The 27206-nt window shown below is 38.6% G+C and overlaps 2 protein-coding genes across 5 annotated transcripts in view; both read right to left on the bottom strand.

Moving 5' to 3' along the window:
• Nucleotides 1-9325, bottom strand: part of hip1rb (huntingtin interacting protein 1 related b) — a 142065-nt gene extending 132740 nt beyond the window's left edge. The window contains exon 1 of the mRNA XM_072587407.1: nucleotides 9077-9325. Coding sequence (XP_072443508.1) covers nucleotides 9077-9169 — 93 coding nt within the window. The 5' untranslated portion in view covers nucleotides 9170-9325. The remainder of the gene's footprint in view (nucleotides 1-9076) is intronic.
• Nucleotides 9326-20364: 11039 nt separating this feature from the next.
• LOC140487955 (coiled-coil domain-containing protein 62-like) overlaps nucleotides 20365-27206 on the bottom strand; it is a 53659-nt gene continuing 46817 nt past the window's right edge. For all 4 annotated transcript variants that reach the window (XM_072587411.1, XM_072587409.1, XM_072587410.1 and 1 more), the window contains one exon: nucleotides 20365-22844. In XM_072587411.1, coding sequence (XP_072443512.1) covers nucleotides 22827-22844 — 18 coding nt within the window. In that variant the 3' untranslated portion in view covers nucleotides 20365-22826. The remainder of the gene's footprint in view (nucleotides 22845-27206) is intronic.

The following is a 27206-nucleotide window of genomic DNA, read 5'->3' on the forward strand; positions in this document are numbered from 1 at the left end:
GTCCATCCATGAAACTGGTATTCCATTTGCAACCTCCCTTCCCTCCCAAAAGTCATTCAACATGTGGCAATTCTAAAATCTGTTGCTTTTCTTTTCTCGAATTCCATATCTTAATCCATCCGATCAGGTTTCTGCTGCTTCCAGAATAGTGAATCCTCATTTAGAATTGTTGTTAAAGTCATGATTTTCAGGAACCCAAGTGAAAAGTCTTGAACCAAATCAAATTTTCCCAATATATCCAGGGAAAGCAAGGGTTGCCATGCTGCCCAGATCTTAACTCAGAGCAGGTTCTGTTCAATTATCATCCCTGTGCCCAATGACCTACATTAGCTGCTGATCATAAGATATAGGAGCAGAATTAGGCCATTCTGCCCATTCAGCCTGCTCTACATTCAATCACATCTAATATGTTTCTCAAACCTATTCTCCTCCCATCTCCCTGTTTGTTCCCTTTAATCAAGAATCTATCTGTCTGTCTTAAATACACTCAACAATTTGACCTCCACAGCCCTCTGCGCTAATAAGTTCCACAGATTCGTCATTCTCTGGCTGAAGAAATTCCTCAACTCGGTCCTAAAGGGTCATCCCTTCATTCAGAGGCTGTGCCCTTGGGTCCTAGTCTCATCTATTAATGGAAACATCATCTAGTTACGCAACAGCTCAATCTTAAAAGACTAATTCTTGTTTTCAAATCCCTCTATGGCTCTAGTCTTTCCCTAATCTCTTCCAACCCCACAACCCTTCAAAACATCTGGCTTTTTGTACACAATTTTAAACTTTCCACCATTGGTGATCTTGCCTTCAGTTTCCACAGCCCCAAGCTCTGGTTAGTCCCCTAATCCTATCTCTGTTTTTAAGACACTCCTTAAAATGTTCCTCTTTGGCCAAATGTTTGGTCATCTGAACTAATTAAGCCTTATGTGGCTTGGAGTCATATTTTGTTTTACAATGCACTTGCAAAGCACCTTGGAACCTTTCATTACATTAAAGGCACCATATAAATATACTGTTGTTGGTCTTTTAGAACACAACACCTTAAACTTGAGCTATTGTTCGCTACACTAGTGACAGTTATTCTAATATAACCACTTTAATTAGAAATTATTTCAACTTCAACATATATATTTTAAAAGCAGTGAAAATGGAAATTAGGAAGGCTGTATTATTAGTTAGGATAGGGAGTGGGTGAACTATTCAGTTGTGAGTAAGGCATTAGACATGAAGTGTTACAGTATCATTTCAACCATCTTTGTGTTTTCTTGGTCAATGCTGCCTGTCCTGTTGAGGTCCCCCAAGAGTTTTCAGGTTTTGATAGAGATCACGAAGGTTCACAATCATGGGGAGCGAATTCACTGATCCCTATTAGCACAGTTGTTCTCATTGCCTGAGTTAGAGTGGCAAGGGGCAAGTTCATTAAAGAATTAAACCACCTGTGTCAACAGAGTTTCAGGCTCAAGGTCTGACACACATCAAGGAAACATTGTCCTAGAACAAAACTATTTTCTAATCAACCAGTTTCAAGATGTTAGTAGGACTTGAACACAGGTCTCCTGGCTCCAAATTAGGGATACCACCACAGTCTGATACTCAGTGTGTCATCTCATACATAGATTGGTTACTCTGGTGAAATACTGAAGGCACACAGCACCCACTGAACTGCAACAATGATTTAACATGTTCAGTAGAGAAGGTGGAGAGATTTAATATACAAAATGCAAAGTCACAAAACAAAGGCTTCCTTATGAAAGCATCTGTAAGTATTTCTGTCTCTGAGCCATGGTTTCAGACCTCATACAATTGCATTGCAAAGATAGCATACAAATAAAATCAACACTTCAAGTCTAATTTCACTTTCTACACATACCTCACAGGATATGAAAATCGAAATGTCACCTACTCACGATAAAACCATAAACCATTTCCTCTTCTACACATTCAGACTAATCAAAGGCCAACATTTATTAATTGCATTCATTTGATTCATTTTTCCAGTGATCTCTTCAGACTTTTAACTGACAAAGGGCAACTCTTTTCTTTGAAGAAAAGGCACATTTTAACCAATTTTATTATGTTACATTCACACTCAAGACGGATGCGACATAAGCAATTTAGATCAATCATGGTCATACTGAATTGCACATAGTACTTTTTCCATTTGGCGTAACAATATCCATGTCAGTTTCAAGCCCTATGCCTAAAGTAAACTGGTGTACAATGTATACAGAAAAAAAAACTTTAAGGTTTACAAACATAAATTTGGATTTTGTAATTCATTTATTTACTAAAAAGAGCATTATTTGGTATAATACTCAAAAGCGCAATACTGACTGATTTCTGTATGGTCAGTACAGTTGATCTCAATCTCACAAGAAGAAAAAGAGGACATAAGGTGATTATGTTCACAATTGCTTGTTTATGTGATTGCATTAACAGTGTAAAAGAGCACTTCAAGACTGTGTCATAGAAGGGTGAACAATGAACAGCAAGTCATTGGGGAGGGAAACAAAAGGGAAGATCACATCAATAGACAAAGAGAAATTTTTGGCCAAAGCATTTGTTCAAGAAAGGAAGGTCAACCAGTGAAGAGGGGCACAATATTTCTGGAAAAGGAGATAAAATGACTAAAATAATATCCTTCATTGATGGCGTAGAAGGAAAGAAATATAGTTGGAGAAAGCAAATTCCCAGATGGTGTGAGTGAGGATCTAAAAGGCAGAGAGTCAGGGAGGAATATGCAAGATTGAACTCAGGTCACCACATTCCAGATTATCTGAAGTTTGTCAAGGGTAGGCAGAAATACCAATCCTGAACAGAAAAATATTTCAGCAGAACAACTTTTAATGTGATAAAGCCATAGTTAAGCTTTCATCACCAGTTTTGAGGTAATGAAGGAGAAACTGGAGTCAGCAAGTGAATACGAAATTGCCCCACAACAAACTCAGGTGGACTGTCAGCCAGGGTAAATAGTGGAGTGAGGGCACTTTGGTGTCTCAGAAAATGAAATGGTTAGGTTTGCATTTATAATATGAAGCAACTTCAAATAAGGCACAAATTAATTTAGTTTGAAAATCTATTAGTGAATGATACTGGAGAAAATAAATCATGGACAGTTGCATTTTGACAGACATCACAAGGAAAGGCAAGGTGAACTTGGTTCTGAAACACATTATCTATATCCAGAAGTATTTATGCAGTCACAGAAATATTTGTACATTCCCTCTATTTACAAGATGCTGCCTATTATTAAAGGACATTTTGGTCTTCCAAACAGTATTTGATAAGGGCGTAAGCATCAGAAGCTAAGCAGGCAACCTTATGGATGAACTAATTGGAGCTCCATATTGTGTTTAGATTTCTGATTATATACAGCAGTTAGGATTCCTCTGCACAAACCATTAAAGTAAAATCACCAATATTTTTTATTGACTGATTACTTCTTTTTACATTCTTACTTCTGGCTTTAATTACATAGAAGACAATAGTCTGAACGAGGCACGTGATGGGTCATATTTATATTAATACCCTAACCAAGGGATACTGATAACTTATTCAGTCTTTTGCCATCACAGAGAATGGAAATTATTCCAAACGCTTGCTTCAATAACAGCTGTGCACAGTTTTTGCTGTAGATTTACAGACAAAATAAACCAACTTAAATTGATACACCTGGTGAAAACAATTGCAATGTTTTGTGATATCAACAGGGTTGTCCTGGCACTTGCCCACACATGCTGTGAAAATCAAATATTTCCAGTTTAAAGTAGATTCAACCTTCAGGCCAGAAAAAAGTACGCCCATTACAACTCATTTGAAATCAGACTGAGATACAGATGTTACAACTGTACAATGTTTTGTGAAAAAATGATGATCAGCTTCACTCATACCAGCAAATGAGACATCACAAGTTTAATCAGTGACAATATTTAATAGATCACACTGTTGCCGTAAATTATCTTGATGTCATATGAGCTGTCTTACAATAGATACAGAAGGATATTGTTTTTTTGATGGTGTTAACTTAGAGTCAAACAGCATGGAAACAGTCCCTTCAGTCCAACCCAATCCATGTCTAAAATAATCCCAAACTAAACTAGTTCCACCTGCCTGCTCCTGGCCCAAATCTCTCCAAACCTTTCCTCTTCATGTACTTATCCAAATGTCTTTTAAATGTTGTAATTGTTCCCACATCCACCACTTCCTCAGGAAGGTCATTCCACGTATGAACTCCGATATACACACGGTGAAAAAAAATTTGTCCCTCATGTCTTTCTCCTCTTACCTTAAAAATGTGTCCCCTAGTCCCGAAATCCCCCATCCTAGGAAAAAGACAACTGCCATTAACTATCTACACCCCTCATTATTTTATAAACTTCTATCAGGTTGCCTCTCAACCTCCTACGCTACAGTGAAAAAGGTCCTAGCCTATCCAGCATTTCTTTAAAGCTCAAACCTTCCATATCGGGCAACATTTCAACGAATCTCTTCTGAATCCTTTCTTGGAATATGTGTGTCCTGAACTGGAGATAAGTTTATTATCTGCATTTGCAACCATCAAAAAGTTCTCCCTTCAAATATCATGATCTAAGAGTGATTTACAAGGGTTGGGAATTTCAACGTAATGGGTTTCTGATTCTGTGATTACCATTGTTGTTGCCTGTATTCACAAGCCCCATTTATTTCATAAATGTAGAAAATAAGGGAGAGGCTAACCCTGAAATGTGCACTGTGAGCATATTGTTGAGATTGGTCCTGAAACATTACCTACACCCAGAGGAGATAACATTGATAGTTAAAGAAAAAAGTATGACAACACACTACATGAATACAAACTCAAAATTTTGTTACATATTTGATCGGTGAGATTGATATGTGAGAACAGGAGAAGCTCCCATTCAGCCACACAAGCCTATTCTGCCATCCACTGAGACAATGGCTGACTTCTATCTCAACTCTATTCATCTTTGCTTGTTCTTATCACTAGATGTCTTGCCCAATAAAAATCTATTTCCAGGTTAAAGCAGATACAACCAATTTCCTCAGGCCAGAAAAACACACCCATTAAAACTCATTTTAAATCTGATGAGATACAAGTATTAGAATATGATTATGCATTCTTTAAAATATAAAGCCATCAACCTTAGCCTATGAGATTGATCTGGTATTCCCAAAACCCATTATTCATACAATGCTTTCTCATTTCTGACTGAAATGGCCAGCTTGTGATTTAATGTAATGTTGCCTTCTTCCGGATTCTCACACCAGAGTTAAATATTCCTTACTATCTGCACTATTGAATCCTTCCATCATTTTAAATACTTTGACTGGACAACCCCTCAACCTACAAAACCCAAGAGCTAAGCTAAAATTATCCCTGTCTCCATAATTTATGTCCTTAAACCCTGAAATATAAAATGGATAATTTCAGATTCCCAACATTGAACTCTGTAAGCCACAGTTATATCTGTTCACTTAGTCTGTAAAGTTCTTTTGTAATTTCCTGCTCCTATATACATGATGTCTGGGTCTTCTCACTTTGTTTCATCTGTAAATGTTTTATGTAGATCCAATGATACTTGATCCAAATCATTAATATCTATCGTAAAATGCTGTACACATCTATGATGAATGCCATTTCTCACAGCCCATCAATCAAAGAACAAACATTTTATTCATACTTTGTCTCCTATTGGCCATTTGATTACCAAACTACACGTTTTCACACGCTGTCATAATATCTTGTATGGCAAAACCAACATCCATAAAGTCCATTTAAAAACGTCCATTGACACTCCCCAGCCTCCACCTCAAGCAGAAATTTATCTCGAAACAATGTCACGTTCACAAATTAGTCGTGATCTTTGTGCAGATAACACTTCCTGAAATACTTTCCACTCTGTCTCGGATGATAGGTCCCAATAACCTCCCCGTAAATGACATTAAACTGACAGGTCTGCAGTCTGCTGGTTTCTCTCACCCAATCTTAAAAAAATTGAATGGTATTTGCAGTGTTTCACCATTAAGGCAGAATGCCTGAGTCAAGAAAAGGTTTGGAAATCTGTGTTGAATGCTTCTGCAATCTCCTCAACTATTTGTTTTAAATACTCTAGAGTTGAAATATCAAAGACCTAATATATTTAACTCCCGTTATTGTCTTCATTACTATAATCCTACTTACATTGAGTACAATAGCTCCCCAACGTTTTTTTTATATTTCTTCATATTTTGTTTTCTGCCTCTACTGAAACAATGGATAAAATGTATTCATTTAGTATTCATGAGTACTCTGCCATTTTCTTATTATCAATTATGGACTCACATCTGCCTTTAATATGCACTAAACTTCCCTTTATCACTTTTTATGCAATATGTAAAAGTTTTGATTCTTAGCTTCAATATCCTTTGCTATTACTTCATTTACCCTTTTGTCCCTTTGTTACATTTAGGTATCGGTTGGATTGCCATGTAACTTGCACTTGTGTAAGTTTTTTAAGCTTGGCACATTTCACTTTCTCATTTGTTGACCAAGGTTGTAGTACCACACATACTTTTAAAGACATGAATTGGCTTTGTATCATACAAAATACATTTTGAATATTCCCCATTAGCTGCTTGCAGGTTTGTCCATTAAATGTTCAGTCAGTTAACTGAGGTTAATTTATCTGTCACCCCTTTAAAATGTACCTTAAATTCAAACCATTAGTTTGTTTCTCCCTCTCAAAACCAATATCAAATCCAATCCTATTTCATTGCTTCCTTATGGTTAGATTGTTACTCTGCACCAGATCCAATATTGTTTGCTTTCTGTGATGTTAAAAACAACATCCTTTTGCTTATACCATCGTAACTATAAACACCACAATAAGTACAATGTTAATATCCTTTGTTTGTTGTACAAGAACAACATGAGGAGACTTCATTTTCAATGTTTTGAGGACTAAAATTGTCGGTATTGAATTAATTCAACTGTTGAACCAGAGATTAATATGTGGAGAAAATATTAGGGAAATAATGATAGTTAATGTGACATATCATGGATTGTATACTGTGGTAACACAGAAATGAATTAGTATCAAATGCCATCAAATTTTTTTAAAAAGCGCTTCAACACTATTCCCCTCAAACCTGTGAGAGAAAGTGGATGTCATCAAGATAATGCTTGGCATCCAACAACATCGTACACTGTGACAATGTCATAATGAAAGTTACCTTCTTCAGTCACTAGTTGTTCTCATGTTTTGTGTTTTAGAACAACAAATTAGAGCCTGATAGCTTAATGACAAGCATTTAACCTTCATGGGCTTCTTAAACAACAGACTAAGAAGTCACATATCAACATTAAACTAATGTGTCATTAAGTTGCAGATACAATGTATGCACCAATTAAGCAACAGCATTAAGAACAGTTCTTTCCAAACTGACAAATCTATTAAGTTCAGAGAGGATAATATAGAAAGTTTGGACTCCATCAGCCAAAGGGAGTAAACAACAGAAAGTTAAATAGATACTAACTTTGATTCCTAATCCGTGCTCACCTATCATCCCTTATGGATCTGCAGCTAGGACAAGGCAATGGCATCATTGTAGGACATCTGGTATCTCAAAGACTCCACGGGGAACTATGTATGCATAGACATTGTGAGACAACAGTTTTAGCTCAGCTGATCTGTCCACCGTTGAACAGTTACTAACACCAAGGTTTAAGTTCCAACATAAAGAAAAGAGGGCCGATACCCACAGATTTGGCCCTCAGCAATAAGCAGCTTCAGGAAGACAGGAACCCAGAAAATTGGCAGAAAACAAACCTTTAGAGGTCAAAAGGGAGCCAAAATATGGAAAAAAGGCCACAATTTATTTTCTGCTCATTTTACGACATGGTCATACCACACCAGGGACTGTTACAGCAGCTCATTCAACATGTTTTCCCAGATTCTTTCTAACTGGCTGTTTTAGGGCAATGATACAGAGCAGAAATATTTGTGTTTCTCTATAAAACATGATCTAATGTTACATCCAGTAGAGTGTCTTTGACCTTTGAGTGTCATTTACTGTATATTTTTTCAAAAAATGTTTTTTAAACCTCTCAGACTAAGCATTCCTTACAGTTTGAATATTAATTCAATGCCAGTTCAAGTCCACGTTACACCTTCAATTTCCCAGTGCAAATTCCCAATCATTCCAGTCATTATAAAGCAATATTAATAATTTTCTTCACACACCATAATTTTCCTCATAATAGAGACACGTGCTCACAAGGAGCAAGTAGACTTTGATTCAGCAAAATAGGGTGTCTGCTAATGAGCCACAGGGTGATAAACAAATCTGAGATGGTCTACTTTCGTCGGTGGCGGCCAGAATTAATTCCGTCCCAATTAAGCAAATATTAGACGAAATAAGAAGGGCCCATGCGACTGCAGAGATAGGTGGGCAGCATTTTGAGTTGTACCTTCCGAATCGGCCGCCCATTTCAAATGAAAAGACCTTGAACGCGTTTGCTCCCGCTTGGGCTTGTGTCACCTTCATTAAAAGGTGATTTGAATTCGGTACAAAGGGTTATATATAAAAAAAACAATGAAGAACACGATTCCGGGGATTACGTGCAGGTCAATATTTGCAGGATCAAAGGTGTAAATACTGGGGGGGGGGAGGGGTACACTCGCCATGTCCAACCAAGGTTTAGGGAAATCGGTCAGAATAAACAAGTCGCTCTGTCTGTTTCAGTGGCAACTCGGTGTCACTTTCAGCCGATTCGTGTCATTTGCGATGAACACCCAGCGTTTGGACAGGTCAAATTCAACACCAGGTTTGGACAAACGCCAAAATCCGGCTGAAAACCTGACTGCTTTGAGCTGCTATCTTGGTTATAACAAGGTCCCGGACTTCCTGGAAAGGCGCTGATAACAACCCAGCTTTATATTCCCAAAGCCAACATTTAAAAAAAAAGGTTTTTAAAGAGAGTGAAATGAAAATGATTTGCAAAAACAGAGGTGAACCAACAGCGAGGCTGACTATACAGCAGGGCAGTATCGGGATCACTGGTTCAGTAGCACTGATATACTGGATGTATGTCTTGTTTTACCTGCTGCCTGTCAAACTGCTCTCTCTCTGCCTCCAGACTGTGCACCGAGCGGCGGTGCAGCACCTTGGCTGGGACCTGTCTGATGGTGTTCATGGTGGACACCCGGCCAGCGGACTCCTGCGGGCGCTTGATCCTCAGGATTTGAATGGGCAGCTCCTGTGTGACCTCCCCCCAGTCCCGAGCCTGATCGTGTCCGGACTCAGCAGCAATTCACAGGCAGCTCCACACAGCCTGCGTGCATGCTGGGAAAACGCAAGGAGGCTGACTGACTGACTGACTGACTGCCAGCCCAGCTCTGACAAGTCAACGCTGCCTACTGCAGGGTGGTACAAGGGCAGCCTGTGAAATAACCTCCACAGATTCTGGAGGCAAGATAGTGGAGGATTGGTGGGGGTGCGACACAGGCCAATGTTATTTATAAAACGGATTCAAAATACTATTAGTATTTTCTTACGTGTTAAAGATTAATAAAATTAGGGGATCATACAGAATGTTTTTGTCTTTTGTTCTTTGTAGCTTTGTCTGCAATTATGTTAACCATTCAGACTCCCCTCCATTTTTAGAAATAAAATATATTTTAAGCAATTTATATGTATATTTTATACATTTTATTGTTATACTTTACCTTACACTGTCCAACAGCTTTCCTATACTGTCATTATTCCATTGAAAGGCAATATTATTTTAATTATAAGCTAAGAATTTCTTTATTTAGATTAGATTGAGATTACCTACAGTATAGAAATAGGCCCTTTGGGCCAACAAGTCCACATCGACCCTCTGAAGAGCAACCTATCCAGACCCATTCCCCTAACGCTATGGGCAATTTAGAATGGCCAAGTCACCTGGCCTACGGGAGGAAACCCACACAAACATGGGGGGAATGTGCAAACTCCACACAGACAGTCAACCGAGACTGGAATTGAACCTGGGTCCCTAGTGCTGTGAGGCAGCAGTGCTAACCACTGAGCCACCATGCCACCCCAAAACATAATATTCATATTGTTAACATAATCATTTATATTATCATTAATTTATAATTACAACACTACCTTTCATCAGAATATTGAGAATGGTGAATAATGTTCCATTTCAGAAAAAGCAAGTGGCAGTTAAATTGTATGTAAATAAGGTGTTGAGGAGAAAGTGAGAAAAACTGGCAAGCTATTGGGACTTTACAAAGTCAGCTTCAATTCCATTCTCAAAACAAGTTTCAAAATCAAATCTACTCACTTTTATTACGTATCACTTATACTTGAAGATACCACAATTTTAGCACCCACATCTCTAACATCAATCTCAAAGAGCCTAAACACCATTTAAATCTCTTATAGGTACTACTTAACTGCTAATGCAATCTCAGAAATTGAATACATGTTTAGCTTATAAGAAAAATTATAAAAATGAACTGATTGCTGCATTTGAGAGGTTGTATGAAGAAGTAGTTTTTAAAAAGATAATGTATTCCCATGCCCTCGGATGATATATTTTAAAATTAAATAGACCTAAAAATTGATAGACCTAAACACTAATCATCCAACCTTCTTTCAAATCAGTTAATGTAACACTCAACCTGCTAAGTTATTAAAATCCCACTAAGCACCCACTGAAAATATAGTCAGCAACAACGTCTATTTATAATAGCACTTATGACATAACAAAAGATCCCAGGATGCTCACAGCAACTTTATAAAGTCAAATCTGGATATTGAGTCACATGAAGCTACATTGGGGTAGATGGCAACAGATTTAGTTGAAGAGATAGGTTCAAAGGAGTGTCTTATAGGAGAAGATAAAGATAGAAATTTGGAGAGGTTTAGGGAAGGAATTCCAGAGTTAATGGACTGCACAACTGACAGGTATGGCCACCAAAGGTGGAGAAAGTAAACTCTAGGTTGCTCGAGCCCAGAATTAGTTGGCTGCAGATATCTAGGTGGGTTGTGAGGCTGGAGGTGACTGCTAACATAGAAAGGGGCAAGACCATGTGGAGAGTTGATAACAAGGATGAGATTTTTTAAATTAAGGGTTTGCTTGATTTGGAGCAAATGTATGTCAGCAAGATAGACATTAAGACCACAAGATTATAAGACATAGGAGCAGAAATTAGGCCATTTGGCCCATTGAGTTTGCTCCACCATTCAATCATGGCTGATAAGTTTCTCAACCCCATTCTCCCACTTCTTTCCCCATAACCCTTGACAACCAAAGGCCTAACTACCTCTTGTTTTAAATATACTCAATGACCTTCACAACCTTCTGCAGCAACGAATTCCATAGATTCAACACTCTCTGGCTGAAGAATATTTTCCTTATCTTCATTCTAAAGTGTCTTTACTCTAAGATTGTGTCCCTGGGTCTTGTTCCCCCCTACCAATGGAAAGATCTTTCCAATGTCTACTCTGTCCAGACCATTAAGTATCCTGTAAGTTTCAATTAGATCCCCTCTCATCCTTCCAAACTCCATCAAGTAGAATCTCAGAGTTTTCAAATATTCCTCATATGTTACGCCATTAATTCATGAGATCATTGGGTGGCATGGTGGTACAGTGGTTAGCACTGCTGCCTCACAGCGCCAGAGACCTGGGTTCAATTCCTGCCTCAGGTAACTGACGGTGTGGAGTTTGCACATTCTCCCCGTGTCTGTGTGGGTTCCCTCCGGGTGCTCTGGTTTCCTCCCACAGTCCAAAAATGTGCAGGTTAGATGAATTGGCCATGCTAAATTGCCTCATAGTGAAGGGGTAAATGTAGGGGAATGGGTCTGGGTGGGTTGCTCTTCAGTGAGTTGGTGTGGATGTGTTGGGCTGAAGGGCCTGTTTCCACACTGTAAGTAATTTAATCTAATCATTCTCATTAACCTTCTCTGGACCCACTCCAGGGCCAGTACATCCTTCCTGAGATATGGGGCCCAAAATTGCTCACAAAATTCTAAATGTGTTCTGACCAGAACCTTATAAAACCGAGAAGTACATCCCTGCTTTTATATTGTAGCCTTTTCAAAATAAATGCCAACATTGTATTCGCCTTCCTAACTACTAGACTCAAGCTGCAAATTTATCTTGAGGGAATCCTGGATTAGAACTCCCAAGTTCCTTTGTACTTCAGATTTCTGAATTTCCTCCCCATTTAGAAAAGAGACCATGCCTCTATTCATCTCACCAAAGTGCATGACCTCACGTGTTCCCACATTTTATTCCAACTGCCACTTCTTTGCCCACTCTCCTAACCTATCTAAATCCTTCCACAGCCTCCCACCTCCTCAATACCACTTGCCCTGTCACCTATCTTTGTATCATCTGCAAACTTAGCCAGAATGTCCTCAGTTCCTTCATCTAGATCATTAGTGTTCAAAGTGAAAAGTTGTGGTCCCAACACGGACCCTTGTGGAACACCACAAGTCATCGGCTGCCATCCTCAGAAAGACCCTTTTATCCCCACTCTCTGCTTTCTGCCAGACAGCCAAGCTTCTATCCATGCTAGCACCTTGCCTTTAATACCATGGAGGAGAAAGTGAGGACTGCAGATGCTGGAGATCAGAGCTGAAAATGTGTTGCTGGAAAAGCGCAGCAGGTCAGGCAGTATCCAAGGAACAGGAGAATCGACGTTTCTGGCATCAGCCCTTCTTCAGGGCCCTTATCTTAATACCATGGGCCCTTCTCTTACTCAGCAGCCTACTGTGTAGCACCCTGTCAAAGGCCTTCTGGAAGTCCAGGTAGACAACATCCGTTGCCTCTCCTTGGTCTAACTTGATTATTAACTCCTCAAAGAATTCTAGCAGATTTGTCAGGCATGATCCCCCTTGATGAAACCATGCCTTATTTTACCATGTACTTCCAAGTATTCAGAAATCTCATTCTTCACCATAGACTCCAAAATATTACCAATGACCAATTACAGGCTAATCAACCTGTAATTTCCATGTTTTGGCTTACTTGTTTTTTAAACAGAGGAGTTAGCAATTTTCCAGTCCTCTGGACCCTCCCTGACTCCAGTAATTCCTGAACGATCACCATTAATGCCTCTACCATTTCTTCAGCTACCTCCTTCAGAACTCAGGGATGTAGTCCATCTGGTGCAGGTTATTTATCCATCTTCAGACCTTTCAGTTTTTCTAGCACTTTCTCCTTGGTGATGGCCACCATACTTACCTCTGCCCCTCTTGAATTGTCAGGATATTACTCATGTTTTCCACCATGAAGACTGACGCAAAGTACTTATTCAGCTCCTCAGCCATTTCTTTGACACCCCACTACTTCTCCAGTGTCATTTTCCAGTGGTTCAATGTCCATTTTTGCCTATCTTATGCCCTTTATATATCTAAAGAAATTTGTGCAATCTTCTTTCATATTACTGGCTACCTTACCCTCATATTTAATCTTCTCCCTCCTTATTTCTTCGTTGTCTTCTATTGGTCGTTATAGGTCTTCCAATCCTCTAACGTCCCACTGCCCTTTGTCATATTATATGCTTTCTCTTTTGCTTTTATGCTGTCCCTGACTTCCCAGTCAGCCATGGTTGCTCCATTCTCCTTTCAGTATGCTTCTTTATCCTCAGGATGAACTTTTGCTGTGTCTCCAAATTACTCTCGGAAGTTCCTGCCTTTCCTGTTCCACTGCCTTTTCTGCTGGGCTCCTCTCTCCTCAATTCAGGTCAGCTACTCCCTCATGCCTCTGTAGTTTCCTTTATTCAATTGTAATACCATTACATCTGATTCCATCTTCTCCCGCTCAAGTTGCAGAATAAACTCTACCATAATATGGTCACTGTCTCCAAAGGGTTTAGATTAGATTCCATACAGTGTGGAAACAGGCCCTTCAGCCCAACAAGCCCATACCAACCCTCTGAAGAGTAACCCACCCAGACCCATTTCCCTCTGACTAATGTACCTAACACTATGAGCAATTTAGCCCAGCCAATTCACCTAACCTGCACATCTTTGGACTGTGGGAGGAAACTGGAGCACCCAGAGGAAACCCACGCAGACACGGGGAGAACGTGCAAACTCCATACAGACAGTTGACCGAGGCTGGAATCAAACCTGGGACCCTGGTGCTGTGAGGCAGCAGTGCTAACCGCTGAGCCACTGTGGGTTCCTTCACCTTAACCTCCCTTATCAAGTCTGCCTCATTTCTCAACACTAAATCCAGAATTGCCTGTTCCCTAGTGGGCTCCATCACAGGCTGCTCCAAAAAGCCATCTTATAGACAATCCACAAATTCTTTTTCTTGTGATCTAATACCAATATGATTTTCCCAGTCCACTTGCAAATTGAAATCTCCCATGATCACTGTAACCTTACCTTTCTTACACACCTTTTATATCTCCTAGTATATCTTGTGCCCCAATCCCGACTACTGATTGGAGGCCTGTACATAACTCCCGCTATTTTTTAACCTTTCTTTACCTATCAGCACAGAGATGATTGTGGAACAGCATTTGTTGTAAAGGGAGTTTTGCATGACCTCAAGTTTACAGAGTGCATTGGAACAATCTTGTCTAGAAGTGGCAAAGTTGATGAGCTTTCAGTAGCAGGTCAGCCGAGTCTGGGAAAAGTCAGCCGAACCTATAATTCTATGGAAGTACATCTTTGCAGACTCAATATTACAAAAAGAAATTGTGTCTCTAATAATTTTGCTCACAGTAACTCCCTTAAACCCATGTAATCCTTTCCAATTCTCACATCAATCTTCAGGGTTTCTGCTTGGCAGGGCAATCTTCTGAATTGAAAGGAAGGTCTGTGTTTTTATTGCAAAGAATAATGAAGAAAGACGTTAGAGTTTACTGTTTTCGGGCAAACACACTAGTAGGATCAACAAAAAAAGAGAACAAGTAAATCGATAAATTATCAAATTAAGTGTTTTCTTTATGAATGGCATGAAAATTAGTTGGAGTTCCTGTTACAGGAAAAACTAATCTCGAGATTGAGACTGATGCTGTATTAAGCCACACAAGCCCTAATTTCCAGCTCACTTTGATTTAGCTTATTAAATCCACTTTAATTACTCATAATTTGGTTTAGAAATTATCATTGTCCAAGCTGGGAAAGATCAGCTAATTGTAATTTCATGATAACTATCCACTAATCACAACTTCTAAAAAGGTTTTTTCATGGTTTGTATGCATTGCTTGCTAGACCAGCATTTATTGCCCATCCCTATTTGCCCAAATGATAATTCAGTCAGCCACAATGCTGTGAGAGTTTTAAAAAATTAACTTGTGGCACGTGAACATCATTAGCTGACCAGTATTTATCTCTCCACCCTGGAGGCTCCGTGCCTTCAATCCTGATGAAGGGCTTTTGCCCAAAATGTCGATTTTCCTGCTCCTCAGATGCTGCCTGAAATGTTGTGCTTTTCCAGCACCACTCTAATCTAGACTGTGTTATCCAGCATCTGCAGTCCTCACTTTTGCCTATTTTATTGTCTCTCCCTAGTTGCCCTTGGTCGTGGTAAGCTGTCTTCTTGAAACACTGCAATTCACAATGCCCTTGGGGAGGGAATTCCAGGTTTCATATGTAAGCCAGGCCAGCTAAGGATGCATAAAGAATGTCAATCAGATCTTTTTTACAACAATCAATTAGGCTAGATTTTTATTCCAAACTTCTTTAAATTGAATTCATATTTCACCATCTGATATGGTCCCACATCACAAAACATTAATCTAGTAGATTAGATTAGATTACTTACAGTGTGGAAACAGGCCCTTCGGCCCAACAAGTCCACACCGCCCCGCCGAAGCGCAACCCACCCATACCCCTACATCTACATCTACATCTACATCTACCCCTTACCTAACACTACGGGCAATTTAGCATGGCCAATTCACCTGACCTGCACATCTTTGGAGTGTGGGAGGAAACCGGAGCACCCGGAGGAAACCCATGCAGACACGGGGAGAACGTGCAAACTCCACACAGTCAGTCGCCTGAGGCGAGAATTGAACCCGGGTCTCTGGCGCTGTGAGGCAGCAGTGCTAACCACTGTGCCACCGTGCCGCCCACAGTGTTCTGGAGTAGAGTCATAGAGATGTACAGCATGGAAACAGACCCTTCTGTCCATACTGACCAGATATCCCAACCCAATCTAGTCCCACCTGCCAGCACTCGGCCCATATCCCTCCAAACCCTTCCTATTCATATCCCCATCCAAATGCCTCTTAAATGTTGCAATTATACCAGCCTCCACCACTTCGTCTGGCAGCTCATTCCATACACGTACCACCCTGTATGTGAAAAAGTTGCCCCTTAGGTCTCTTTTATATCTTTCCCCTCTCACCCTAAACCTCTGCCCTCTAGTTATGTACTCCCTGACCCCAGGGAAAAGACTTTGCCTATTTACCCAATCCATGCCCCTCATAATTTTGTAAACCTCTACCAGTGACATTACCCATCACATCACCATCTCCCCGTGAAATATTGGTTTCTCAGCTGGTAAGGCCTTCACCGTCCAAATACTATATAGCCCTCATACACTTAGAGAAATAGAGTCTAACATAGAAAGTGCTGTGGCACTGCAGATAGGCAATGCCAATAAAAACACACACTGCCTGACAGGGAATGAAAGACAGTACTGTTGGCTCAGAAATCGACAATAATGTGGGTTTGGACCAGAAGACAGCAGTTTTACTGGCAGTGAGAGATGATCAACAGCACACTGCTCTCTTGTGACAGCCTATATGTCTGCCATGCGTTTCATTCCCCAATTCCAGACAACCACCTTTTGCCAATAGGTTTTTTAGCACAATTTCATTTTTAAGTGGAGCTGCTGCTCGGGGTTGGGATTAAAATATGATCTTCTATTCTCATGCCTGACCAAATTCACTTACTGCCCTAACGAGGTTGGAGACTGGCATTGGAGGTCTAACACAAGAAAAAAAATGATTCTTCAACTTGCAAAGAGAACAATCACATTGATGCAAATCTTAACACAGTATAGAAACAGAAAACGACATGCAGTGCTGTATCATAATACTTTATGTGTATATTTAGCACTTGGTTTCACCAAATCTATCAAATGCACGTATAATCCTGCAGTTCAAGCAAGATATTGTCCTGTGTGGAATAACCTACCCTATAGTGGTTGAAAGACGCATTTTGGCAAACAGGGCTACAGCAGATTATGACTTAAATTAGTATATGAACCATGTAACCTTTAGGTATGGATTAATAGCAAATAACTTATTCTGTCCTATGTTTGAAAGAATATTTCTTTGCAATTACTGTGATGGAATAACTCTATCATAGTCACATTTATTGCCCATATTGAGTGGCTCTGAAAAAGTGATTGTGAGCCTTGTAGTGACAGTACTCCCTTGGTGGTTTCACATAGAAAATTCCAGAATTTTCACCAAATGACTGTGAACAAATAGCAATACATATCCAAGTTGAGATAGAACATGCATTAGTGATAAATTTGAGGAAGAAGTTGCCAAGATACTGCCGTTCTGGCCCTTTTGGTAGAGGACGTCATAGTGCTGAGGATCAATGTTGAAATGGTGAGTTGCCACATTGCACACTGCAGCCTCAGTGTGGCAATACTGGAAAGAATGGATATTGAATCAATGGTAGGGTGCTGATCAAGCAGACTGCATCGTCCTGGATTGTATCCAACTGTGTAATGAATATTCCATTCTTTGGAAGGCTTTGAGTAATCAGGTAAGCTTTAGCACAGACTACTAGCCTCTACCCTACTTTGTTTATATGACTTGAACATTTAAATATCTATTCAGTGGCGACTCCACAGATGGGGTTACTCAGCATGCTATTGTTCATCTGACATCCAGCCCTAAGTCCCTGCCTGAATTGAAGCTGTAATAATGTTTCCAGCCAAAGGCTCTGCTGGAACTCAAACCAATGTCAATAACAGGTTAATGTCAAATAAGACCCACTTAATTAGTTCCACTGATGACTCATTTCACCATTATGCTGAAAATTTGGAAGAAGCTGATAGCAAAGTAATTGGCCAAGTTAGGTCTGTTCTTTGTCAGCAGGTCATACCTGGGCAACACTGCATTTTATTGGAGCGGTACCAGTATTGAATTGTATTGGAATAACTTGGCAAGGAGGTCCAATAGTTCTGGTGTACAAGTGTTCAAATGCACACAACACTTCCTTCAAGGCACATGAAGAAACAAAACTGACTGGACACATTACCCTTTATGATGGAATGGATCTTGGAAAGAGGCCATATGGCTTTGGCCATTTGACATCTAAACAAATAAACATTTCAGCCTCAGTTTGGTCCCTCATATACAAGTACTGGTACAGCTGATAATGGAAGTTGTACATGTAGCTACCTTCTCTCACTAGCTACTGTATTTGATTATCCACTAATATTCTGACTGGATATGGTACTGACTAGTTTGCAAAGCTGATTTAGAAAGAATCTAGTCAACAACATTAAAAGAAAGTAGATATGTTAAGTTACCTTTCCTGAAGGGAACTAATAAATCAGTTGAAACTTTATGAGCAGCTTTGATGATGATTATTTTTATTGTTGATTACCAGCTGTATTCAGCTTCAATTCCCTTCAGGGGAGTTCAATCCAGTTTTTCAGGTTGCTGGCCCATTACCTGAACAGTGGTTAGTTTGGCTGTCGCACCCTATTTGATACACAGAGGTCATGCATCATGAATTCCTAGACTAGACTAGAGTAAGCAATCAGGAAAAAATTTTCCGATATTTCCTTAAGATCCCAGATGCATTTTGCCTTCCTTGGTAAAAAGGATTACAGCAATTAGGAACAATAATGCATGAAATTGCACCATCCTGTGGCCAGGACGAGTATTGGTTGAACTTGATGGTGCTCCTTCAGCTTATTGTTCATGTGCAGAAGGTTCAGATAATGCCCAAAGCCAATAGCTGCAAGTCTGCTTTAGAAGTAGGAAACCCAAGGGTACACTTCTGGCAATTAGAATCCAACTAGAAATCTGATGGCTGGTACTGCAATCAAACAAACCTTTGGCATCCACTGAGAGATAGAAGGCCGAAATATCTAGTAATCAACTATAAGGGAGTTTGTTTAAGATTTAGGAACGTAATAATCTTTGGATTTTCATAAAATAAAAGCAATTGTCTGGGCAATAAAAAAATTAATTCCACTTTGTCTCTCTGAAGTGCAAGTTGCTGAATGCTGTATGAATCATCTTGAAGTACCTCACTAGTGAATTGATTTCTTTCAAAATCCATTTTGTAAATTGGAGATTTTGGGAAGGTGAACTGGAGATCCTGAAGTCAGCCCACCTGAGCCAACGAAAAAGGCCTGTCACAAACCACCTGATGAAGGAGCAGCGCTCCGAAAGCTAGTGCTACCAAATAAACCTGTTAGACTATAATGTGGTGTTGTGTGATTTTTAACTTTGTCAAAAAGAGGCAGATGTTGAATTCTGACAAAAACTATTGACTGAAACATAAAAGTACAGATTAAGATAAGAAAAGGTCTTTTGGAGGTCACCTCTTCTAGCAGGACATAATATCCAAGTGACTTCCTGTTAACAAAGCATCTGGTAAATAGGCTGTTAGGCTACAGGTTTACTTTGATAATATAGGGTGCCACAGGAAATATTCCAGCTGAATAATTTGGTCAACAAATCCATAAATTGTATCCAAAATATAATCACAACTTGTGTTTTGAAGACAGCTTTAATAAAGTAAAATGTTACAAAACATTTCAAAGCATTATTAGAAAATTTAGCACCAAGTCATATAGGTGACCCAAACCTGGACAAAGAGGTAGGTTTTCTGGAGGATTGAGCCCTCCACTATCACCTGATGAAGGAGTGTCGCTCTGAAAGCTAGTATGCTTCCAATTAAACCTGTTGGACTATAACCTGGTATCAGTTAGGAGAAAGTGAGGACTGCAGATGCTGGAGATCAGAGCTGAAAAATGTGTTGCTGGAAAAGCGCAGCAGGTTAGGCAGCATCCAAGGACCAGGAGAATTGACGTTTCGGGCATAAGCCCTTCTCCGATTCTCCTGCTCCTTGGATGCTGCCTGACCTGCTGCGCTTTTCCAGCAACACATTTTTCAGCTATAACCTGGCGTCATGTGATTTTTAACTTTGTACCTATCATATGATCAGTCCCAGAACATGTAACTTAACTGGAAAAAAAGTAAGAGACAAGTTTAAGGCAGTTAATTCTACAAACCTTAAACAGTAAAATTTTGTCAAAGTGTGGAAACAATGATGTCAACATTTATGAATGCACATCTCGCTTCTCAAAAGTTTCAGTTAAAGTAAACCTTGATTTCAACACTTACCGTTACATTAAAATAATCTACAACTACACCAGGAATTTTGTTGAACATTTTTCTTTATCTAATTCCATTACAGAAAACTTTGAAAACAGCATTTAATGGGCAAATGTATCATGTACATCACCATCATAATACAGATCTAATGTCATTACTTTATACAAACAAACAACACCTTTTGGGAACTTAAATAAATTCTAATAAAAAAGTTGTAAGTACAAAATTGCTATTAATTTCAATATAATGGTCTGAAATAAGCCAATTTCATATGCATAAAAATTTAAGTCAATGAATTCAGCTAAACTAGTGCTATTATAGGACAGTAGGAACATACACTGTTGAGTTTTATAATAAAACTATAAATAAATATCTCAAATTATTTACATTTTCAGTAATGGCCAAGCCCCAACAAAATAAAACATTAAAAAGATACAAAATTACAAAAAGTGTATCAAAGTTAGTATTAACAAATAATACTTGTTCTGTTGTTCCTCTCATGCAAATGTTTTCATAATAAAAGTAGTTTCTCCATTACTCTCACGTCCAGTGTATTTCAGCAGTTGTAATTGGCAGTGTCAACCTCAAAAGGACAGGTTGGGTGCGGGCAGTTTTATTTGTGGTGCAGTTGATCTTCTTGCTTCTCTCATATGGTGAATTACGCCACCATCTCAAGACAAGCAATGGCACTTGGCCTGTGCCTTCATTATATAGTTAAGTGTTAGTCGAGGCTGGAAATTCAAAATGAAATATTCCACCAACTGGTTGACTAGTTCCTGAAACAATGTCAACTTACTGCATTTACTCATGACGCTAATGTTTCAGAATGAAATGGTCCATCATATGATTGCAGGAACTAAGAAATCTTTAGTTTGAGAACATAGTTCTGTACATTTAAGTAGACCTACATTAATCATCAAAAGCAAATAGAAACTATTTACTTACATATTCACGAAACTAATGGTGTGCTTCAATTATTCATGGGACCACAGCACTATCTTTGCATTAAAAATAAATACAAATAGTGCTATAATTTATACAATGAATGTAACAGTTGGTATAATATTTACATGAAAATGAAATAACAAAGTGTATGCATTTTTGAAGCATCTTTAAAAGGACATTAACATTTCAGTTGGCACTGAGATAAATGGACCAGGAATGAATCCAACCAATCCCTAATAAATGCTAATTTTCTAAACTAACCAGAATAGCAGGGTCAATCACTTCAATGTACCTCGATACTAGAGTGAGGAATCTGGCTAGAACACCACTCCTGATACCCAGAGTCCACATGGAATATGCATATATGAACATCTTGAAGAAAGAATCGGGTTTGCCTAACATGTTGCTGCTTCTCTGGCCGACCCAGCACTCTTTTGACTAGAGGGTCTAGAATGAGAATGTGGAAGCTCAGTTCAAGGCGAAGGTACATTTTGAACATTAAGAAAATTGAGGATATAGCGGGACAGTGGATTTTAGGTAGACATGATCTTAGTGAATGTCAGAGCAGGCCTCTAGAGGCTGGATAGCTTAGTTTTAATCCTAGTTTTGCATGTAAAAACCATTCTATATTTTATTTTTTATTTTATTAGAGAGATATGGGCATACCTGGCAATGCCAACACTTACCCATCTCTAACTGCCTTTGAGAGTCACTTTGAAGAGAAGTATAAACAAAAAAAAAGGTAGGAAATATAGCACATAGTAAACCTTACCAATTCATCATACGCATTGCTAACCACTGAGCCTCCCCTCCCCCACATTCTCACTAGTTTTACAGATTAACAGCAGTATTCAAAATAAATCTAGATGTAGATCAGGAAGAGTACTTCATTAAATGGATTACCAACGATGCAGAAAGACTCACTGACTAGGTAAGCAACAGAAACACAAAAGAACAGGAGAAGCCCTCTACATATTGATGGTTCACTGGAGTTTCTCTTTTCTGCACTTGATATCACATATGCTTTGTAACTATGGTTAAAACTGAAAAGGTGGGCTAGTTTAATCAGCTGATTGAAGAATTCATGAAGACGGATTTCCTGTCTGGATTTCAGCCACCAATTTATTTGATTATATAAATGAGATTTTAAAAATGTATTTACTATGTTATAAACAGCAAAATTCATTTATAAAAGTGTTGTGATCTTGCTCTAAAACACCACCTTGAACATGATTATTTTCTGTGTCTAATTTCAACAGATACTCCTGATAGTCTGATCAGGACTGGGATATTAAAAATAAAATATTTACAGCTTGAAATACCATTACTATAGTTATAACTGTCCACAAATAACAATTGCTTCCAAGTATTTATTTGCAATTTTCATATCTGCATCCTAAAACACATCAGAATCTGGTCCGGTAAATATTAAGTGTAACTGTCATAGATATTGGCAGTTTAATGCTTCTTCCATTGTCGTCTAAAGTTCTTGTTAAAGCATTCACTCCACTTTGCAATTTTCTGTTGTTTTATCTTGTCACACAGGAGTGATTTTCTCATATTAGAGTGAGCAACCATCCTGCAAAAAATATTATATGATAACTGTTCAAGATTTAAATGTTTAAATATAGGTTATAGAACATCAAAATTTAAAATTCACTGAATTAAACAATGTCACTTAAAGTATGCCAAAACTCTTAACCAAGACATGTTATTTTCCTATAATTAATCTTGATTATACCACCAGTTATTTCATTTTAAGAAAATAAATGTAACAAAATAATACTAAAGTTATCACAGTGTATCCTTGCTTTCCTCACTCAACTAAGTTTCTCATGCAGCTACTGTGCTGAGGGTATGTGCAATGTACAAATATATGTTAGCTAGGAGCAGAAGTCAGCCATTTGGCCCCTCAAACTTTCTCCACCATTCAATAAGACAATGGTTAATCAGACTGTAACCTCAAAATATCTACACCACCACCTCCCCAATAGCCAAGAATCTATCAATCTGTCCCATAAAAGTATTCAAAGGCTCTGCTCCCACTGGCTTTTGAGGAAGGAAATTCACAAAAGAGGAGGAGAACAACAGACTCTCATTCCTAGATGTGACTATTGAACATACAGTTAACGGAGAGCTTCAAACCAGGGTCTACGGAGCAACAACAAACACAGACCAAATACTTAACTTCAGAAGCAATCATCCCAACATCCACAAATAGAGCTGCATCGAGACATTATTTCAACAAGCTACATCATACTGCAGCACCCAAGAACTACAAACAGCAAAGAAAAATATCTATGTGACATTTCAAGAAAAACGGGTACCCAATAAACACAATCTCCTTCCAATTCCTCAGAAACAAACCCAAACAAGCAGACACAACACAACCATAAACCATAGCCACATTACCTTACATTAAAGACATATCAGAAATGACTTACAGATTACTCTGACCCCTTGGCACCATGGTAGCCCACAAACCTACCAACACACTTAAACAGCGACTAATGAACCTAAAGGATCCATTAGATACTATCAGCAAAACTAACGTCATTTACAATATACCATGCAAGAACTGTAAAAAAAAACACTACATCAGGCAAACAAGCAAGAAACTTGCCACCAGGATACATGAACACAAACTAACCACCAAAAGACTCGACCCACTATCACTAGTTTCTATACATACAGACAAAGAAGGACACCACTTGGACTGGGTCAACACACACATCCGAGGACAGGTGAAACAAAGACACGCGTGAGAATTCTTAGAGGCGTGGCATTCTAACCAGAACTCCGCCAATAAACATAATCGATTTAGATCCCATCAATCTTCCCTTGAAAAAAAAAAGTACTGGAAATGACATCACCCACTTTAAGAGACCAAGAACTATAAATAGAGAGGCAGGACATACCACCAGCGCTTCACCAGAGACTCTCACTGATGATGTACCTAGTCATGGTGAGGAACATCTGAAAACAGCTCAGCAAGCTAACTTACATACTTATCAGCCTGAGCTACAAATATTCTCAAAAATTCTATCCTCTTTTCAGCTTCATGTCTTAAATGAGCAACCCCTTATTTTGTGTAACAATGACCCCAAGTTCTAGATTCTCCACATCCACTCTGTCCATATCACTCAGAATCTTAGCTGTTTCAATGAAGTCATCTTTTATTTTTCTAACCTTCAGCAGTTGCAAGTCTACCCTATCAAACATTTCCTTCCAAGACAAGGCAGTAAGTCCTGGTATTAGTCTCATAAATCTTCCAACTGTTTCCAACACATTTACAGTCTACCTTAAATAAGGAGATATACTGTATACAGACTCTCAGGAATGCCCTGTATGTGAAGCATTGCCTTCCTACTTTTAAAATTAAATCCCCTTGCAATGAATGATAACATTTTATTAATTTTCTAATTACTTGCTGTACCCTTTACAATACTTGCACAGGGACATGCAAATTCCTCTGGAGTGGAATGTGGATTTCATTCCATAATGGACTTTACTCTTTTTTTTGTTACAAGCCTCACATACAGAATTAAAATGCTAAGGCAACAGATTGCTCATCTACTGACATAATTAACTTAATGAACTCTCACATATTTGTGAAGTGTACTAATTGACGTCTAAGTATTTTGAATCAACTTGTTGAGTCATATCTCTGGCACTGGTGGAGCTTGTAACCAGATGTGCTAGCCCAGAGGTTACCACTGTACCACAAGACACAAACTGACAAGTGACTACTAAAGTCTGAAACGGATTACTGTTATGGAATCTGTGCTCAAATGACCCAAATTAGCTGCTACACCAACATGAAAAGCCCACTGTTACTTGCCAACCATCAAAAACACATTAATAGCTGCTTACCATATTATACTAAATCTGCAATAAAATGTTTTAAATGGGAAGTTGATCTTTTCTTCAAAAATAATTATGAATTATAACAATGCCATTTTGCCGAATGATTGAACTTCAAATTCAAGAGAGATCAAAACCTATCTGCGATGTTATAGTATGTGAAAGCTAGAGAATTAGTCTAGCAGGAAATATGATCTGGAGATGCTGGTGTTGGACTGGGGTGTACAAACTTAAAAATCACACAACACCAGAATGACAATAGGAGCTCAGTTCATCAAAACCAAACTGACTTAACAACATTCCACAAAAAAGGAAATCTACCACTCATCTGGCCATAATGTATTTGGTTGACTCTAAATGCTTTTGTGCAGTTTATCTGGCAAGTTATTCAGTTGCCACTGCAACTAGGATAGAACAATACATATTGCCATCTATTTCCCGGAGAACAAATACTTAGTTTCTCCAGCAATTTGTGATATTTATAAATGCAAATAAACCACAAGTTCAAGTGGACTTTGAGCACTGAACAGCTGCTAAAAGTTAGTTACTATTCTTCACAACGTATAGGCTCAATTCTTTCCTTCTGGTGGAAGATGGGAAATGAATTATCCATTGATCTTGCTGTAAATTTACAACTTTGTTTCTCTTTGAGGTCCCAGTGAAAAATAATGTAGGTTTAGAACTTGTAGTACTATACAAATTGCTTAATTTCAAGTCCCCCAGTTGTGTTTTAACTGGTTTATCGTTCAACGATTACAAAACAATTTACCACATTTAGCTAAAGCATGACATCAATAAATTGTAAATTACAGAAAAAAAACATAATATTGCATATCACTTGGGTTTTTAAAAAACAAATTTGCACATCGGATGAAACAGATAAAGGAGCGAAAATGCAAAAATATTTTCACTTATCAAGTGTAATCTTCTTAACGTAGATTAAAAGTAGTAACTCTACAGCAGCCTACAAAGAGTTAATCAACAGGTTTTGCTTAGGGAGTGACAAGACAAAATAACATAATAAAACTAGGTCAATGTAATTTTAGGTTGCTATTTCCTACCTTGAAACAACAGTCTATTGTATTGCAATTACAATTATATTGTAAATATAAAATGATCATAGTCCCAGAAGACAATAGGACAGCACTCTCCTTAGAATGATTAACCTGACCATATCTCAGGTGAGGGGCAAAATTGAGACCTTCATGGTGACCTCACCTGATAAAGTAATTGAACCTGTTCCATATGCGTCACTCTAGGGATGCAAACCAGCCATTCAGCCAACTGAGCTAACCGTGCAAATAAGCAGAACAGTTACACTAAACATGGTGGAAGAGAGATGCATTATTGGTACATTTCAGTTTGCACTAATCAGGACCAATGCCAAATTTCAAATAATTACCAGTTACACCCACTGGAGAAAATGGTGGCTGATTGGTGGGAAAGTTCATTTTTGCTATGGCAATGCCTCAGCTAAGGAAAAACTACTGGCTGCCCCAGCTCTCGAGTAACATGAAAGATACAAAAACTCGTTCTGTTTGAGAATGAGTCTTTGTATGAATGTATATCATTGCTTGTAAATATAAATGAGCCACCATACAGGCTTGTCTGATAAACTGAATTTAGTTGTTTGTGGAGACACTGGCACACTCAGGAGTGTTCAGCTATGCTGCCCCAAAACAGGATCACATTTAATTGTCAATACCTTGTTTTTAGGTTTTGCAAGTCAACACTTTGTATGTAATGAACAACCAAAGGAACAGATTGTTTGATTCAATCAGCCAATCATTTTGAGACCCATGGTACAAGTTTGTTCATATTTAAGTAGTTGGGGTATTTACTCCATCACTGTTCACACTCACTATTTACCATTTCCTCCCAAGCATAAATTCTGGAGTCACATTTTCCACAATTGAAGACTCTGAATTTTCCAATCTGTGAATACCTCCAAAGAGTGAGAGAGCTGGGAGAAATTTCTGTCAGTCAATTCTAGGATCAAAACCATATAACAGAGGAAGTATGTAAGGAAAAGAGGGATAAGACCATAAGACCATAAGACATAGGAGTGGAAGTAATG

This window comes from Chiloscyllium punctatum, chromosome 17, assembly GCF_047496795.1.
Source record: "Chiloscyllium punctatum isolate Juve2018m chromosome 17, sChiPun1.3, whole genome shotgun sequence".
Lineage (NCBI taxonomy): Eukaryota > Metazoa > Chordata > Chondrichthyes > Orectolobiformes > Hemiscylliidae > Chiloscyllium > Chiloscyllium punctatum.